Source organism: Lissotriton helveticus, chromosome 8, assembly GCF_964261635.1.
Source record: "Lissotriton helveticus chromosome 8, aLisHel1.1, whole genome shotgun sequence".
Taxonomy (NCBI): Eukaryota; Metazoa; Chordata; class Amphibia; order Caudata; family Salamandridae; genus Lissotriton; species Lissotriton helveticus.
Genome location: NC_136069.1, coordinates 419,093,212 through 419,109,875, shown reverse-complemented (window position 1 = coordinate 419,109,875; position 16,664 = coordinate 419,093,212). Strand labels below are relative to the sequence as shown.

Sequence of the window (16,664 nt, the reverse complement as noted above, 5' to 3'; positions counted from 1 at the left end):
ATGGCTCGAGCCTGCCATTGCAGAGCCTGTGGGCAGCCTGGGGCTGCCATGTCGACTAGGCAAGTGCACCCACTTGCCAGTCCCTAAACCTTCCCTTTTCAACATATTAGTCACCCTAGGTAGGCCCAAGGTACCCCCATGGACAGGGTGCATTGTGTGTAAAAGGTAGGACATGCCCTGATGTGTTTGGCATGCCCGGATAGTGAATTACAGACCATTTCGTTTTCCACTATTGCAAGGCTACCTGTTCCCATAGACCAGAATGGGCAGTTTGATTATAACATCTTATAATCCTAACTGACTCAGGGAACTAGGTAGACATTAGAGGTTAGTATGCCTGAACTCAGAATGATAAAATACATCTTTTAGTGAAGTTGGTTTTAACATTCTGTGTTTGAAAATACCACTTTTAGAAAGTAGGTATTTTCTGGTCTAACCATCCAAGCCTGCCTCTGCTAGGATGTGTATTCCAGGTCTGGTTTGGGAGTGACAGGGGCTGGGGTGGCTCCAGGAGACATGGTGAGTCAGCACAAGGCTGAATAGACCTATCTGCATTGGGAGTGGTGGGAGGAGCAGCACCTGGGCCTGAATAGGGCGGTGCCTGCCTTCCACAATGGGGGCTCCACCTCCTGTGGTGAGTCTGATGACCCTGGCCCACACTGACAAAGGAAGAAGTTGCGCACTGGCAGAATGCACCAAGAACTGGTTTGGACTAGGTACAGACACACACTGCCTGAAAAGGATATTGCAGTATAAATATTGGGGCCAGAACTTTAGATCACTTCTGGGAATCAAGACGACCCGTTGCGGAGGAAAAAAAACAGAGAAACTGAAGTAGGAGGCTACCCCTGTGCTGTGTGCTGTTTGTGGGGTTGGCCTGCAGTGGTTGCTTCATTGCCAAAAAAAGGAGAAAAAGGACTGAGTGTGCTTCCATCATCTTGAAGAATATCCAAGGGCCTGCCTCATGCTTGAAGTCTTAAAGATACAAGACTCCACCAGCTCCCCCCTGAATTGCCTTGCTGGGAATTGAAGTGCCTACTGTTGTGCTGGGCCTTTTAAGAGACTGTGTCGCTGTAAGCGCGACGCAACGAAGAGAAGTGTGTCCCCACCGCAGCAGTTGCCATCACATCGCAAAGCTTTCCACCGCTGCAGCTGTCACCATCACATTACCGAAGGGCGTTGCATCACCAGAGAAGCGTGTCTGAGTCGTAGTCACATCACCGGAGAAGCGTGTCGCGGGCCTGTCGCGGCTCAGAAGTTCGAGTCGCCTCATGGCCGTCGGGCGTGCACGCATCGCATCTACATTGTCACATCGTAACCAAGACGCCCTTTTGTCGCATCACACCAGAGCGTCATCGCATCGGATCGCAGTAAGAAACCGATACCTCAACTCCCCACACAGAAAGGAAGCAAGCCTCAACTCCCCTGCGCAGTAGTAAAGCACCAACGTATCCACTCCCCTGAGGGTAAGTAACGGCACATAACCTACCCTGTGACCCTTTTGTTTGCTTTGGGTTACACATCCCAGGTACTGTGAGAGTAAAGTGTTGCATCTAAAGTGAACTAAGCTATTTCTACTATTTTAAAGACTCATTTGGATTACAGTATTGTGGATTTTTGTCGTTTGGTCTGGTTTTAAGTCTAGTAAAGATTACTTATTTTTCTAAACCGGTGTGGTGTCCATTTGTAGTGTTTTCACTGTATTACTGTATGTGTTCACAAATGCTTTACACACTGCCTCTGAGATAAGCCTGTCTGCTTGTGTCAAGCTACCATGGGGGTGAGCAGGGGTTATTTTAGGAGTGTAGACTCTTACCCGGACTAGAAGCAAGGGTCCCGATTTGGTCAAAAGGTACCTACCTCTGCCAACTAGAGACCCCCAATTCTAACAGAGAGGTAAATTGAAGATGGACTACATGGAGTGCAGGTGTCTGGAGTTAATTATTGTTTTTGCTATGAGTGGAGGGCAACCTCCTTTTACTTCTCTCCAAGCTCCCTTCTTGTGATAATGGCTTTAGAGATTTGCCAAAAGCATACACTAGCACAGAAATCCTGGAAGGAAGACAAAGGTTGGTGGTTCATGATCAGATTTTCACATTAGATATGGAAGAGAACAATTATGCACGGCTAAAATTAAGAAAGTATTAAGAGGGCTGGTTAAAGCAGGATGTTCCCTGCTTGAACGCTCAGAGAGAAAGACAGTAGCTTAATAAAGAATAGGCTGCCTTAGAATGCAAGACGGCCTGGTGGTCCAAGATGACAATTTAAAAACCAAACGGTGTAAGAGATGTTATGAACAACTGTTTGCAAGATAATCAACTGATTGGGAGATGTCCAATCTTACACAGATTAATCCCATTTGTCCAAGAGCTCATTGGCCCAGGGTGAAGCTCTCAAGTCCCCATTGAATTCAGGGCTACAAACAAGGCAAAGAGCAATAAGACCATGGACATATGGACTGTCTTAAAAGAATTGCTCCAAAAATGGTGATCGTCTTTAATTTCTTTTTGCAAGACCTGTCGATCTGATCTATGTTCCAGGCCCCTTATAAGTAAGGGTCCCTGTTTTCCATTTTTACAGATAAATATAGACAGAAAAACATTTATTTTCTTGTCTGTATTTATTTTTAAATGTGGATGAAAACGGTAATTGGGTGCTTTGAGTTAATGCTAAATACACTTTACCATGACTGCCAGGCTAATAACTGTGTGGATTGATAGGTAAGGGGATAAAAAAGAAAAGGATTTTAGTGAATAGGCTTAAACAGCTGTAGATATCCACAAGGCCGATACTGAAATGTGCATATTTTTGTTATAAGTGCATTGATTTATCTTCTGCAGGTGCTCGTATCACTTAACCTGGCTTCAAGCATGACTGCATACTTATTGGTTAAATAAATGTGGAAATATACCAGTTTTGGCTTTATTTTTTTCACAAAACCCATAATAAATATGGATAAATACAGATAAAGATTACAAAAAATAAATATGGATAAATACAGACGGAAATGTCCAAAAAATAAATACCATAAAACCGGGGGCCTACTTAGAAGATAGGCCAAAAGCCAAGAAAAGACCTGGAGGTGATCAGATCTTATTGCCTAGTATCCCTCCTCAAGCAAGGCGTACAACTCTTTACCAGTGCCCTAGACTACAGACATGAGGACTTTCTTCCATAGATCATTCACTTAAACTGATTTTTTTTAAAGCCAGGCAAAGAAGCGGCCACACCAAGTAGGAACTGGGCGTTATTGACAAGGTTCGGCGACCATCCCTCTGGGCTGTACTGGTCATCCTTGATACTGAGAAAGCACTAATGCAGCATAACTGGGGGATAACTTTACTTAAGAATGAACTTCCCAGTACACTTGTTTGGCACTCTCTGTACATTCAAAGTTTCATGTTTACCATTGTAGTTTTATTTCCCAAGCAGAAATAATTGCTCATTTCCTATTAACCTGGTCACATTATTTAAGTTCCAGAATCTTTGTACAGAGTGTGTCAACTTCACCCTTACAAATATCTTCAGATTTTAAGTAAAATAAGTATATTTTACATGAGTTGAGGATAAATCTGTTGAGATTATTTAATGAACGGTTTCTGATTTCTGTAGTAGGATACAAATGCTCAACACCTTTATGAATAGAATTCCAGCAACTGACAAAGGCAACCAAAAACAACGTTTTTAAAAAAAAGGTAAACATTTTTTTTTTCAAAGAAATCATTTACTAAAAAGAAAATTATTCGTAAGAACCAGGCTGAAGAACTTGGCATACTGTCAGCAAAATAAGTGTGCTGCTTTGATGATCCATGCTCAAGCAAACTCATACTCACCTCCAGTAACATCACACATAGGGGTAATAGCAGAGTCATCTAAAGGTACCCCTACCAGTTGCTCTTGTTCTGCAGCTGTTGTACCTGGCAAACGCAGAACTAATGCGAAAAGTCTCTGATCCCAACGAAAAGGTTCCTTGGTCAATTCACTTCCAGGCAACGGAGAGTTGAGCGGTAAATGGAGCTGAAAGACATTAGGAGGAGATTAAGCACATATAAATATATATATATATATATATATATATATATATATATATATATATATATATATATATATATATGTATATATATATATACACACACATACATATATACATATTATATATAGTGTTAAATACCAACAATATTTGTACCCATTTGAAAAAGTGCAACAGTTTAAAAACTGTGCAACAGAATTACATAAAGCTCTCTTCATACACTATGGCAAACACTAGCATATATGATATCAACACTACCTAGTATTTGGCCAGCAAAAACTTACCTTTGTGTATTTTACTATCGGAAATTGACAGAATTCAATTAAACCAATATCTATGTATAGGATTTTTTTTATTCGGCAGAACAGGAGGCATATTACACAAATCTACACTGATAGATTTGTTCATGACTTGGTCGAAACCGGTCTTGGCACTAGTTTTCTGCATTTAAGATTGTAGCACAGCACATAGTGTTTGAGGCAGTGGCTGAGCAAAACTAAGAGTACGAGAAACCCCATGGAAATACTTTTATCTCCGTTCTAATCTTCCCAACTTAGCCCCCACCTAACTTTAAATGCTTGGACGGGAGGCAACACTCCGCATAGGCAACCAGACTTGATGTAAACAAATTGGGCAAATTTTCATAACTGAAAGCTGCATTATTACTTGAAGATGCATTCAGGGACTAATAGTAAGCACACAAAGTAACCAACAATGGTGACCCATAAAAGTGTGTGTATGTAAGGTCACCGATTTTGCCTCTGCTATATTGCAATGAGTTTAACGTCTGGAGGTGCCTCTACTCCCCTGATGTCACATTTGAACATCAAGAGAAAGCACAGCTGGGGCTAGCAGCTTGAGCACAGCATTTCCGGGCGGAAGATTACCATAAGTTACAAATAAATGTTCAAAGTAAGAATGGTTTTGTTCGTATTAGGTAAAACAAATATTTTAATATGTGTAAAGATGTGAACCAAGGTGTTGACGCTGAAAAATCAGGGGGCTAATTTGCTTGGTTTAATGGATACTCTATTAAAAGTTTGAGAACAAAGGAAAGGAAAGGACCTTCTGGAGAACAACATTAAACTTGTGGAAAAAACTGAAGAAGAAAACACCGGACGTTTAGATTCTTCTGTCAAGGAAATCCTGAAGTTTGCCGATTCGTTTGACAATCAAAAAGTCTAGCTTTCAAGTTCACAAACCTGGACCAACGTATGTCTGCACAACAGGAAGTAATGATCTGTAACATATCAAATTCTGGATGGCTGACCTGCAGGTGTCTACACTGAAGAATCCACAGGCAATCAGTTTGATACTCCCTGTAAACCGCATATCTGGTAAATGTAACAGTGCAAGTGGAACTTCAAGAAGGGGGCCTTTTCAGAAAATTGTATCCTAAGTCCAAAGATAAGACTACACCATCTGGCTGATGGCACTGCAACTCTGGAATTAAGAATTGAGAGTATAATTCCAGTTAATGATCAGATGATAAGAGACTCGTCCATCCGAGCAAAGGAAATCACTAAGCTAAAAGCCAAACAACTTGAAAAGTGCACCACCGCCTCTATCAAGCACATCAGCTATTGAGGAGGTGGTAATGCCAGAAAAACTGAGTAGTCTACACGGCTCAGACATAAAGGAAGTGCTTCAGATGACAGAAGATGAGAATTTCTGGTCGAAGTAAAATCCTAGATTGAAAAGTGTGTAACCTTCGGTCAGACATGCCAACACTCAGGAGAAAGGTTAATTGAGTTAACTGCATATGAGGACGCACCAAATTTAGATTTAGGGGTCATCAACCCTTGCGCTGCCGTTACCGCTTAGAGTGGAAAAGCAAAGTTTAAAAAACTTTGTATATGGATAACCCGGGATTCTGAATCGCAATATGAAGCGAACTTGGAACCCAGACTACAGGAGGATGTCAAGCACTGGCATACACTATCACTCACGTTGCTGGGACGGGTGGCGAGGTTTAAGATGGTGGCCCTTCTCTGACTTTTATATGCACTTAAGAATTGCCCAAATGACATATAGGATGCAGTCTTTGCCAAGATTGACACACACGAGAGAACATTCCTCTGGGCTGGGGACAACCTTGGGTTGCCTTGAAATATTACAAAGGTTCAAATATAAAGGAGGGATAGCGTTGCCCTGTATTCGAAAATATTTGAAGGCAGCGCAGGTAGGTGTGGTAAACGATGGGGCCTACGCAGATTTTTTTTTTTTTTTGTATAGTTTTATATAGCGCGAACTAGACCCGAACCGAATCAGGTATCAGAGCGCTTTACATAGCACAAGTTACGTTTTTTACATGAGGACACACACTTTCATTTTTAGGCGCGGGGAGATTAAGTGATTTGCCCAGAATCACAGGAGGTTTTGGCGTTGTTACCAAAACTCAAACCCAGATTCCCAGGTCCGAGGTCGAGCGCCTTAGCCATTCGGCCAACTCCTCTCCCCTGATGATGTGATCCTGCTTTTCAACTTGACCAGGTTGGGAATGGGCGACCAGAGCTATTTGTATGTATTATATGGAGACTGGTTGGCTCCCGAGGCGGGACCGGCCACTAACCTGGTTGTTGCTGTCTGGAGGATGGGGTGGGATACTAGGTTGACACAGAGGACTATGCTCTGGGAGGGCTCCAGATTGATGGGATTCCAAGGCTGGAATAGGATAGTATTTCTATGCTGGTGGATGTTTGGGATGCTAATGGGGTAGTGCCTTTCAGTCACATAAGAACAGAATACCAGGTGTCAGAGTTGCAATGGCTGGGAAATATTCAATTGAGATATGCCCTTCGGACATGTGTCTCACAGGACGAAGAGACATAGGAAGACTCACCTCTGGAGGGGCTACTCTTGGATGGCCAAGAGGACCAAGTGGCCCATAAACTGATTGACATATGGCACTATAATGCACAAAACGCAATCCCTCCCCACGAGACTCCATGAGAAGTGGGTGCAGGACATGGGAGAGATAGAAGAGGATTGGCAGGAAGCACTGGGATTCCCCACAAGGGAGGCGATAAGGGCTGGCTTTCGATTAGTTCAACTCAAAATCCTCCACCGCACATGCTACACAAGACAGCTGCAACATCAGATTGGAAGGACGAAGAGTGAGCATTGTCTGAGGATGTGGAATGGTGGGCGCCCTTTTGGGAGGGGTACATTGGAGGAAGCAGTTGGGGTGACTTTGGATCTGCAGCACAGGATGATATTGCTGGGCATTTGGGGACCTACTGACATGACAACTTACCAGAAACTTCTGATAAACCCAGGTTATATGGCACACATGAGGGATATAGCCCGAAAGTGGGGCACCCTTCTCCCTCCATTCCATTCCATTCCCTTCCCCCCCCCCCCCTGGAAACTGACAAACAGGTTGGACCATTGCAAGTTGCTGGAGAGGGAAGTATATAAGGGAAGAGGTAATCCACGAAAATTGAGAAAATCTGGGCTGGGAATAGGAGCAGGTCGCTGTAGAGGTACACTCATACACAGAAAAAAAGGTCAATGATCTGAGACGGAATACGGTAAGGAACAGCGACAAGGCCTGGATACATGGAATGGCCTGACTATATCTACTGGATCATTACCAGTTCCCCAGATGTTACCACATGGGGGTGATGTGGGGTTGTATACGGTGCTTCAGTATAATTAATGATGGTTTTATTATGCATACAATTATAATAAGGATAATAAAAAATAAATTTTTTATTTAGGATGAATCTTTACTATTCATCAAAAGAGATTGCCTCCTCTTTGCATAAAGATCTGGACTTTAAAGCCTCAGAGCTGAGAAAAACCATGCTATTGCAGAGCTGAATGTAATGCCATCCGCAATTGAGCCGTTACCATACGTTTCTTGTACTCCTCTAGCGCTTCATTATGGAGGACCAAAATGTGTTATCAAATGGTAGTTCCATAGTATACACATTCCACGTGTATTCACGGATGGCTATGGTTCTCTTGTGGACTATCTACATGTTAACCTCCAGTTTCCAAAAGGTTGCTCTTTACCTTCTGCACATTACAACAAATTCTGCATTGGGGTTTTGAGAAAATACTCAAACTATTCCGTTCTAGACTATGAACCAAACTAACACACAAGCTGCATTGACCTCAAGAGAGCAAGGCATGATTTTTTTGTGATTTGCCCAGGCCAGTTTAATAACAAAGATAGAAACGCAGATGCTCATTTCCAAGAAAAGTGGTGATCACTGCTAGATGAGCAGGAATAATCCCCATAACCACAAATAGTTGACACTCCAGTTTGTTAGCCCTTCTCTCTCCACACCCATCCACGAGGGAGAAATTGTTACATATCTCTGGTGAAAGGCCAATCTTTTTCCCTTGAACGACAAACATAGTGAACCAAAAAAATCCACTATCTACCCTTTTACCTGCTGCTGCACCGGTCTTGTCTGCAACCAGTATAGTTTTCATGAACATGAAAAGAGCCAGCCTGGTTTAGAGAGTCCTCCTCTACTCATACGCAGCGAATGAGGATTGGCAGATTAAAGTCAAGTAGTCATGAAAATCAGAACTGTGTTGAAGGAACCCACTTGCAGAGAGGTTAGAGGAGCGAGCCACATCAAAACCTCAGAACTTTGTGTGTGCATAGTGTGTGGAGAAAAGGACTTACCTATAATCCACCACTTCAATAAATAAAATGTAGTACAACACTTTGTTAGTTTGGCAGAAAATATGATATGGACGCAAAAAGGACTGCTGCACGAGTTAAAAACAAACACTTTAGTTTAAGCTCAGCGTGTTACTGTCCAATAGGTTCACATGTTGGAAATATAGGGGGGAGGAACAAAGAGTATACATGTTCTCGCTCAACCATTACCCGCGAAATGAGGCAACTATATACCATGCTCCAGGTGACACCTGGATGGACATGCATGTGCTTAATTTTATTTCAGTCCATTCTTGAATGAAGTTGAAGGTACTAGAGATCCATTACCAAAAGAAAAGTGGCGTAATTAACAAAGATTATACTAAATATACCTCAAAGTGACCTCAACCTCAAAGTAACCTCTACATATTTATAATGTTTATGTAGAAAGAAGTATGTATTCATTTTCATATTGTGTACAATTTTCATATTTTAGAAGCAAAGCAGCATGACGTACAAATCGGAGTACCTTTTTAAAAGTAATTGAGTACAAGTCCAACACCACTGCTTTTAAATCCCAGAGGGTTTATGTTCCCGTCTAAGACAAGGAAAAATGTCAGGCCCAATGTGTGTGAAATAGTATTCCAAAGCAGATATTCGGATTATGAATTTCTCTGACAAATGTATTGAAAATATATGTTGTATCCAATTCAAATGCATGTAGTGCACACACTTTAATTTAATCCCAATTATCAGCTCCTATTTATGGAGGGGGGGCGTTAGTTAAGCAGCAACAGCAAGTTCGGCCTTTGTCTTCAGTTGAAGTATTTAATAAACACATTTCCTAAATTACCTCCTCCTGAATGCCACTTGTGGTAGTCAGCCTGCTTCCATCGGTGATGGTTATAATTATTGCTGGCTCAAGAAAAAATGGGTTTCTTCCCTGAGAAAGGAATGACAGTAAAACAATCCAATTAATACCAAAGGAAAACAAAACATAGTTCAATATTTGTTCAAAAGAAATGTGGCATTGCTAAATAGTTCTAAAATAAACTGCTACAAAATCAGCAACTTTCTTTCAGTTACATATCGTGGATGATTATTTTTTTTTACAGTCTGCTAATTTGCTTCTGTTGCTGCAGAATGACACTTCTGTACGTGTGCACACGACTACATAATGCGCATGAAAAAGTTGACAAAACATGATTAAGTCCGGTGAAATATCTTCCTTCCACAGCCCAATTTCAATACTATTCAACATACACTCTTTTTGCAATGGTAAAGGCAAAAGCTGATGGGCACACCTTCAACAACACCTTTGAGAGATGATCTCTTCATATAGTATGTGATAGTGAGAGGCTATGGACAGCAAACACAAACGCAATCAAATACTTTCAATCAATCACAAGGCCAGAGGCAAGTGTGAAAATGTGTAGAAAGGCATGATATTTTGTCAGATTTACTTTAATTAACGTTGGTTTTAAAAAAAATATTTTCTAAAGCTAATTTCAAAGGAGCATCTCAGCAACACTTTACAACTTGATGGCATTTCTGATTTTCAGGTATCTATTCTTTTTAGAATTATTTTGTTGTCTTGCAGTATGACTCGACTGCCTTTTTGGCACTAGTGAGATAACTTGATCTGTTTTGCTAATCCTATCTCCACTCAAAATCCTTGGGCTGAGAAGGGGTGATGTCAGGTCTAAAGAACATTATTCCCTGGGTCTCTGAGGGTTAACATGCTGCTCACCTATCAACCAAATCGCACACCTTTGGAGCATAGAATGACACACCCTGCCCTAATTGGAGCCGAAAAGTCAAGGAAACATTTCCAGTTGTGAAGCTCAGTTCTTCAGAACTTCGCTACAGTCAGTATTTCAGCCACTGTCCTACTCAACCTAACAATGCATTAAACAGTATTTTCACTGCATATTATTACAGGATGTAAAGGATTTCACTGGCATAGAATAAGAGGGGAGAAGAATCACTCAGATATCTGATCTCCCACAGACAGGCTCAGATAGGATGTGTGGGGGTAATAAGTCTGCCAGCGAGTGCCACTATGCTCAGGTTACGGGCTCCGCTCCTGTAACATAGCTGTTAGATGCTATTAGCTGGACTTCAACATACCACTGACAACCTAGACAGGAGGCAACCGGAGCAGTACACAGTATCTCTTCAGTCTTTTTCATGGAGTCATGCAATGGAGACAGTGTACAGGGCAGTGATGGGTACCAATGGCGATAGCTCTACCTGAGGGAGAGCGGAGGCTGTTTTTCTCCTCGGTTGCTGGTTCACCTCAATTATCAATGGTGGCCTAAGCCTTCCCTCGGCTAACATGACTGATTTTGGTACGTCTGTATCCAGCTTGTTCAGTTCTGGTTGCTGCTGGTGGGAGCGAGTTGGAGGCACTCCCTAAGAGGTGTGGCTGATATGATGGGCACACTATAGACACCTGTTGCAGATAGAAACCATCGCAATGGACCGCACACCACTAGCCCCTCCTCCGGATCGCCCCTAGGGACTCTGGTACATGGAGTTCTTGAGTGGTTCACCCATGTGGGTGCAAGTAGGTACTTGTTGAACTGATGATCTCTAGACCCGATACATGTCCCGGGTTTTTGGATATCGCCCGAGACATGGCTCGGGTTTCGGGATAACTTCCCTCATCAGTAGAGAAAAATAGTTAGGGGTGGAAGAGAAGGCCGCCAAACAAACGTCAATGGCCTCGATGCCCGAACCGGCACGCAGGTGCGTCGTCCAGGAGCCCGTCGGCTCAAAGCTCAAGGGAGCCAATTTGTAGAAACCATCGCAATGGACCGCACACCACTAGCCCCTCCTCCGGATCGCCCCTAGGGACTCTGGTACATGGAGTTCTTGAGTGGTTCACCCATGTGGGTGCAAGTAGGTACTTGTTGAACTGATGATCTCTAGACCAGATACATGTCCCGGGTTTTTGGATATCGCCCGAAACATGGCTCGGGTTTCGGGATAACTTCCCTCATCAGTAGAGAAAAATAGGGGTGGAAGAGAAGGCCGCCAAACAACCGCCAATGGCCTCGATGCCCAAACCGGCACGCAGGTGCGTCGTCCAGGAGCCCGTCGGCTCAAAGCTCAAGGGAGCCAATTTGTAGAAACCATCACAATGGACCGCTAGCGGCGTGCGGTCCATTGCGATGGTTTCCACCTGTTGCAGATAGACAGTGGTGAGACCTCAGACACAAATGTATGACGGGAACAAAGATGGCAAAAGGGTTTCTTTCCAACCTTTCCTGTGCAAGTACAAAAGAACCGCTTCAGAGAATGATGCAGATTAAGCCAAGGTAGTGTGAGGCAGGGCCACGGAGGAGTAACTGTGCGATCAGATATGATTTTGCAGAAAATTGACAAGCTGAAGTGTCAGTGAAGCCTCACCTGAAACAGTAGAGTGAAAGGTGACAGAAGTCAAGCCTCACTTCAAGTAGATATGTCTCCAGGTGCAACAAGTGAAAGTGATGTAAGCTAAATGGAAGTGAAAATAAGGACGCAAACAGAGTTTAAAGGTAGAGTCTCACGGGCAATGTTTGAGCTGAATTAGAGTAGAGATTTGAGAACTTCTGAGAAGCATTGTGAATGTTGGAGTATAGGGATTACCTGCAATTTCCCCAGAACTGTGAATGAATGAGGTGATAAAATGTATCCAATTGGAGCACCTTTCTCTTACCAGCCACCCTGGAGGAAAACGTACTAAAAAACATTTATGTGACCTTCTAGATCATTGAGGCCTATAACTGGGATACTTTGGGACCCAGATCCAGTTTTGAGAAGAACAGCAACTCTGAAGCACTACTTGCAGGTGGAGGGCTTGTAATGTTCCTTCCCCAGATCAAAGTTTAATGATGCTGGCCAGGTGGACACTACACCTGACGGCAAAGGTGTTGTACTTTCAAATCATAGCCTACCTATGGAATACAGCTGTGGTTAGAAATGGCAACCCCTCATTTCAGAGTGAATGATGCTGGTAAATGTGTTAACAGATCGTGCCTAGAGAGGATACTACTCCACTATTTGACCTAAGGTCGCAACTGGGACTAGTACATTTGGTCTTGCAAGACTGTGTACCCTTCATCTAGGTCACCCTTCACACTGGTCATTTCCTTTGGTCCTCTATTCTCCTCCTAACCTTTTCTCCATAATATTACCTCCCTTGGTCTTGGTTGTACTTTCATTTCCTCAACCTTGTTTTCCCTGAGAAGTGGGGTGGGCAGGGGGGGGACCAAGACTGCCAGGAACCTCCTCACTTCTATCTATGTAAGCGAGCACCCTTGATATCCAAAGCACTTTCTGTTGAAGATAAACTAGGGTAAAAGACAGGCAAATAATGCCACTGTTTGACTTGGCATCATGCAACCATTTCAGGAGTAAACCTTGCACAAGTTCTTCACACTAATCTCTCACAAAATAATCTAAAAAAGAATTTGCCACAGGAAAGATTTGAATCTTAATGTTCTTACTGAAGTAATGTGTATTATGTGTGCCATGAATGTCACCTTCTGCTATACTGGATGTTACAATCTGGTAGAGCTTCACAAATAACAAAATCGACTCTCTTTGCTAAAGTAGGGTCAAGATTATGAACATAATGCGATAGATATATACATACACATATATATATATATAAAATACATGTATACATACTGTGAGAGGTTGGCCTGGCATTTGCTGTCCACTATTCTAGTGGGCACCTTGCACCAGTCTAAACAACCCCTATTGATGGTAGGTTTAAAAACAACCTATATAGAAAGCTATCCAAGTGGTAGCTGTGGAGAGCAGCCTTCAGGCTAAGTCTTGAAGGTATGTAAATCAGCTTGTTTTACCAGTCTATAATCTCATGAATGACAAAATGAAAGGAGAACCACACCAGGTATATATATAAAATATATGTATTTATTCTAAACACATCCCTCTAGTCTCTTTATGAGGCTATAGGCAAAAGTACATTCAGTAAACTTATTTAGCTCACAGTAAATTAGCACAATATATGATTAGCCCTAGGGGCATCACAAACCATATACTAAGAAAGTGGTATAAGAACCACGACTGACAGATATAAGGCCTAGAGCCTTTAGAACCGCTGTGGCCACCAGGAACCACCCAAGGTAGTGACAGGGGACCCACGGGGACGCGTGCAGTGTCTAAACACAGCCGCAAATCACCATTAACTCCTATGGGGAAAGTCGTGGTTGGAAAATTACAGCTAAAGGACACTTAGAAGAGGACTTGGAGCAAACCCCTTTAGAACTAGGAGGTTCTAGAGTCAACACCCACGGGAGCACCGGAGTACTCGAGTTACCTCACCCAGGGAAGACGGGTGCATAGGTGTCTTTTGGTGTCGGGTTTTGTCATAGTTTTCAATGGCGATCTGCTGCTAAGTGCTGCTGGCGACCAAGTCGAAAGTGTATGGGTGGATCCAAGGGTGAATCGAAGATCTGAAGAACCTTAAAGCAGAGGGGACAGAGTCTGGGTCACTAGCCAGTGACCAGGAAGGCGATGAGAAGATGTCGAGTGTTTTCAGGCGAAGAAGGTGAAGCTTGACTCTTCAGCCACGAGGACCAGGAGGCGTCGAGGACGACCAGGAGCTGGATTCGAGCGGTCTCATGAAGGATGTAGAGTGCTGCGGTGTCGGTTTCCGGATTGGACCCAACAAGCCTTGGCAACAGCAACCCACGCAGAAAGCAAAGATTGGCTTTGGTGCAGACCAGCAAGGTCTGAGGGACTCACCCTTTGGAGGGGAGTCAGAACACGTCTGGAGCAACCAGGAAATCCCAAGAAACAGAAGTTACCTTTGTGGGGACCCTCCAGTCGACGGACTAGGGTTCGCGAAGGAGCCTAGGGTGGAAATGCTAGAAGCGAGCCCACGGAACACTTGTGGAGGGTAGGCCCACAGTCTTCGGTGCAAAGGGTGCTCGGGGCTTGCAAAACAAGTAGCCCAATGCACAACTTCGGGAAAGCTCGGGAAGTTGATGCACTAGCAAATGTGCACGGTGTCCAGGGGTTCCGGTTCCACGTCACTCGTGAGGACTGCGGGTCTCCGCTTTGCTGGGATCTCGGGTCGGCCTCGGAGAAATCTGGTAGTCTGGGTCCTGTTACGCAAATCTGTCGGGATCCGGCAGGTGCCTTGGAAATGCAGACCGGCAAGATGCTTCTTTGATGCCTGTTTAAACAGGGGAGTCACTCCTTGACCCCAAGGAGTGAAACAGAATGTCGAAGTTCCAGGATATATGTTGCAGAGTTTTGTCGAGGGTAATCTAAAATCCTAAGGACCGGGGATCCTATACTTATACTAAGTTTAGGGGTTGGACTTACTCTAGGGTCCCACCTATGGGAGGACCCAGGGTGGGGGTTTCCCTTTGTCCAGTTTCGCACCAGAGAAGGGGCGGAGTGCCCCTGCAACAGGTTTGAACTGGGGTATGCACAGGAACACAAAGTGTGCCCCCAGCACTGTCTGAAAAGCATTCTCTGAATGCACCCACCCAGCCCCAATACACTAAAGCCTGTCTGGGAGGTTGTTACATCTCCCTGTGACAGGAAACCTATTGTCCAGGCCTCCCCTGCTGGAGTTTCATCCACCAGCAGGAGGTCAGACTTGTGTCTGTGGCTGCAGCATCCATTTTGTGATGCTGGGGCTCTTTTAAACTATTAGGTAAGTGGTTAGGTAAGTGTGTACATGCCTTCTCCCTCTAAAAGGGTGGAATTCAACCCCCGCCGCCAGAACTGGCTGGGGGGAATAGGGGGTGGGGGCGGGGGTGGATTCCAAAGTGTTTGACACCAAACACAACATGTTTCCATGCAGCCATTCCAAAGTTACATTAACCACGAGGTTATAATGCACTTAAGAGTATATGGTCTGGCTGCATCACAAAACAGCTACAGAGAAGTGATTCGGAAAGCTACATAGAAGTGATTCCGAAAGCTGCAGAGGGTTCCTGCTCATACATGAGCATCCTCTCACGCAAAACCAAGCACTCTGCTTTCAGGATTGATAAGGCCTGCCATAGGAGTGACTTGTAGATGTATATGTGTCAGTGCTATAAGGTAGATATAGGTAACCTATATCTTACTAAGGGGTGCATGCACCACCTTACCCAGGCTGCAGTAGCAGACCTGTGGTGCCATTTTGGAAGGTTTCCCAGGGATGGCATAATACATGCATCAGCCCTTGGTAGGTCTCTGGGGTACCTATGGCCTTAGTACCTAAGGTACCATATACTAGGCACTCACAAGGGTAACCCAGTAACCAATCTGGAGTGTACCTAATGTACATGTAATCAATTTAGAGAGGAAAGCAGATAGTTTGGCTGAGATCCCTGCTAATCAGGGGCCCCAGCCTAAGTAAAAAAACATAAAAACGCCAGAAATAAATGGGGGCAACCAGGCAGTAAGAGTACACCTTCATACACATACATACTATTATATAAACACAAACATACATATACACACACACACACACACACACACACACACACACCACCCACCCACCCACCCACCCTTCGGAGAAGCGCAACTATAACAAACAACCTACTATGGATTATCGGTGGTCTCAAATGAAGCGGTGGTGTGCACCGACAAACCGCATACTTTAGGTGCAAAAACATTCTCATTAAAATTGTTGAATTTTTGTTTGTGATTTAAATACAATTTTTAACATTTGTGAACATGTTTGATGTATTCTAGTTTCTTTAATTTTGTGCATTGTTTTTGTGTTCAAATCATAAAAAATTGGTTAGGCCAGGTTTCCTGGCTTCCATTTATGATTGAGTCGGGGTCCACAAAAGTGAAGAGGTTAAGAGTCACTGGAGTAGACAAAATATGTGTCGCTGAGCTAGACATAGCAGTAACCATGGATGGCAGGCTTGCTAACTACGTTAAGGCAATAGAACATTGATCCCCCTTTTTAGGTCTCGGTAATATCCGGTCGAAGACCGGAAGTCCGAGAATTATTGTTACTTAGTAGGCTGCTTTATCCCCGCCTCT

The 16,664-nt window shown here is 43.6% G+C and overlaps 1 protein-coding gene across 1 annotated transcript in view; it reads right to left on the bottom strand.

Annotated features, from left to right (window-relative positions):
• Positions 1-16,664, bottom strand: part of INTS6 (integrator complex subunit 6) — a 428,531-nt gene that overhangs the window by 305,430 nt on the left and 106,437 nt on the right. Inside the window, exons 4-5 of the mRNA XM_078657272.1 lie at positions 9,505-9,594; positions 3,834-4,017 (exon numbers count right to left, since the gene is read on the bottom strand). Coding sequence (XP_078513398.1) covers positions 3,834-4,017; positions 9,505-9,594 — 274 coding nt within the window. The remainder of the gene's footprint in view (positions 1-3,833; positions 4,018-9,504; positions 9,595-16,664) is intronic.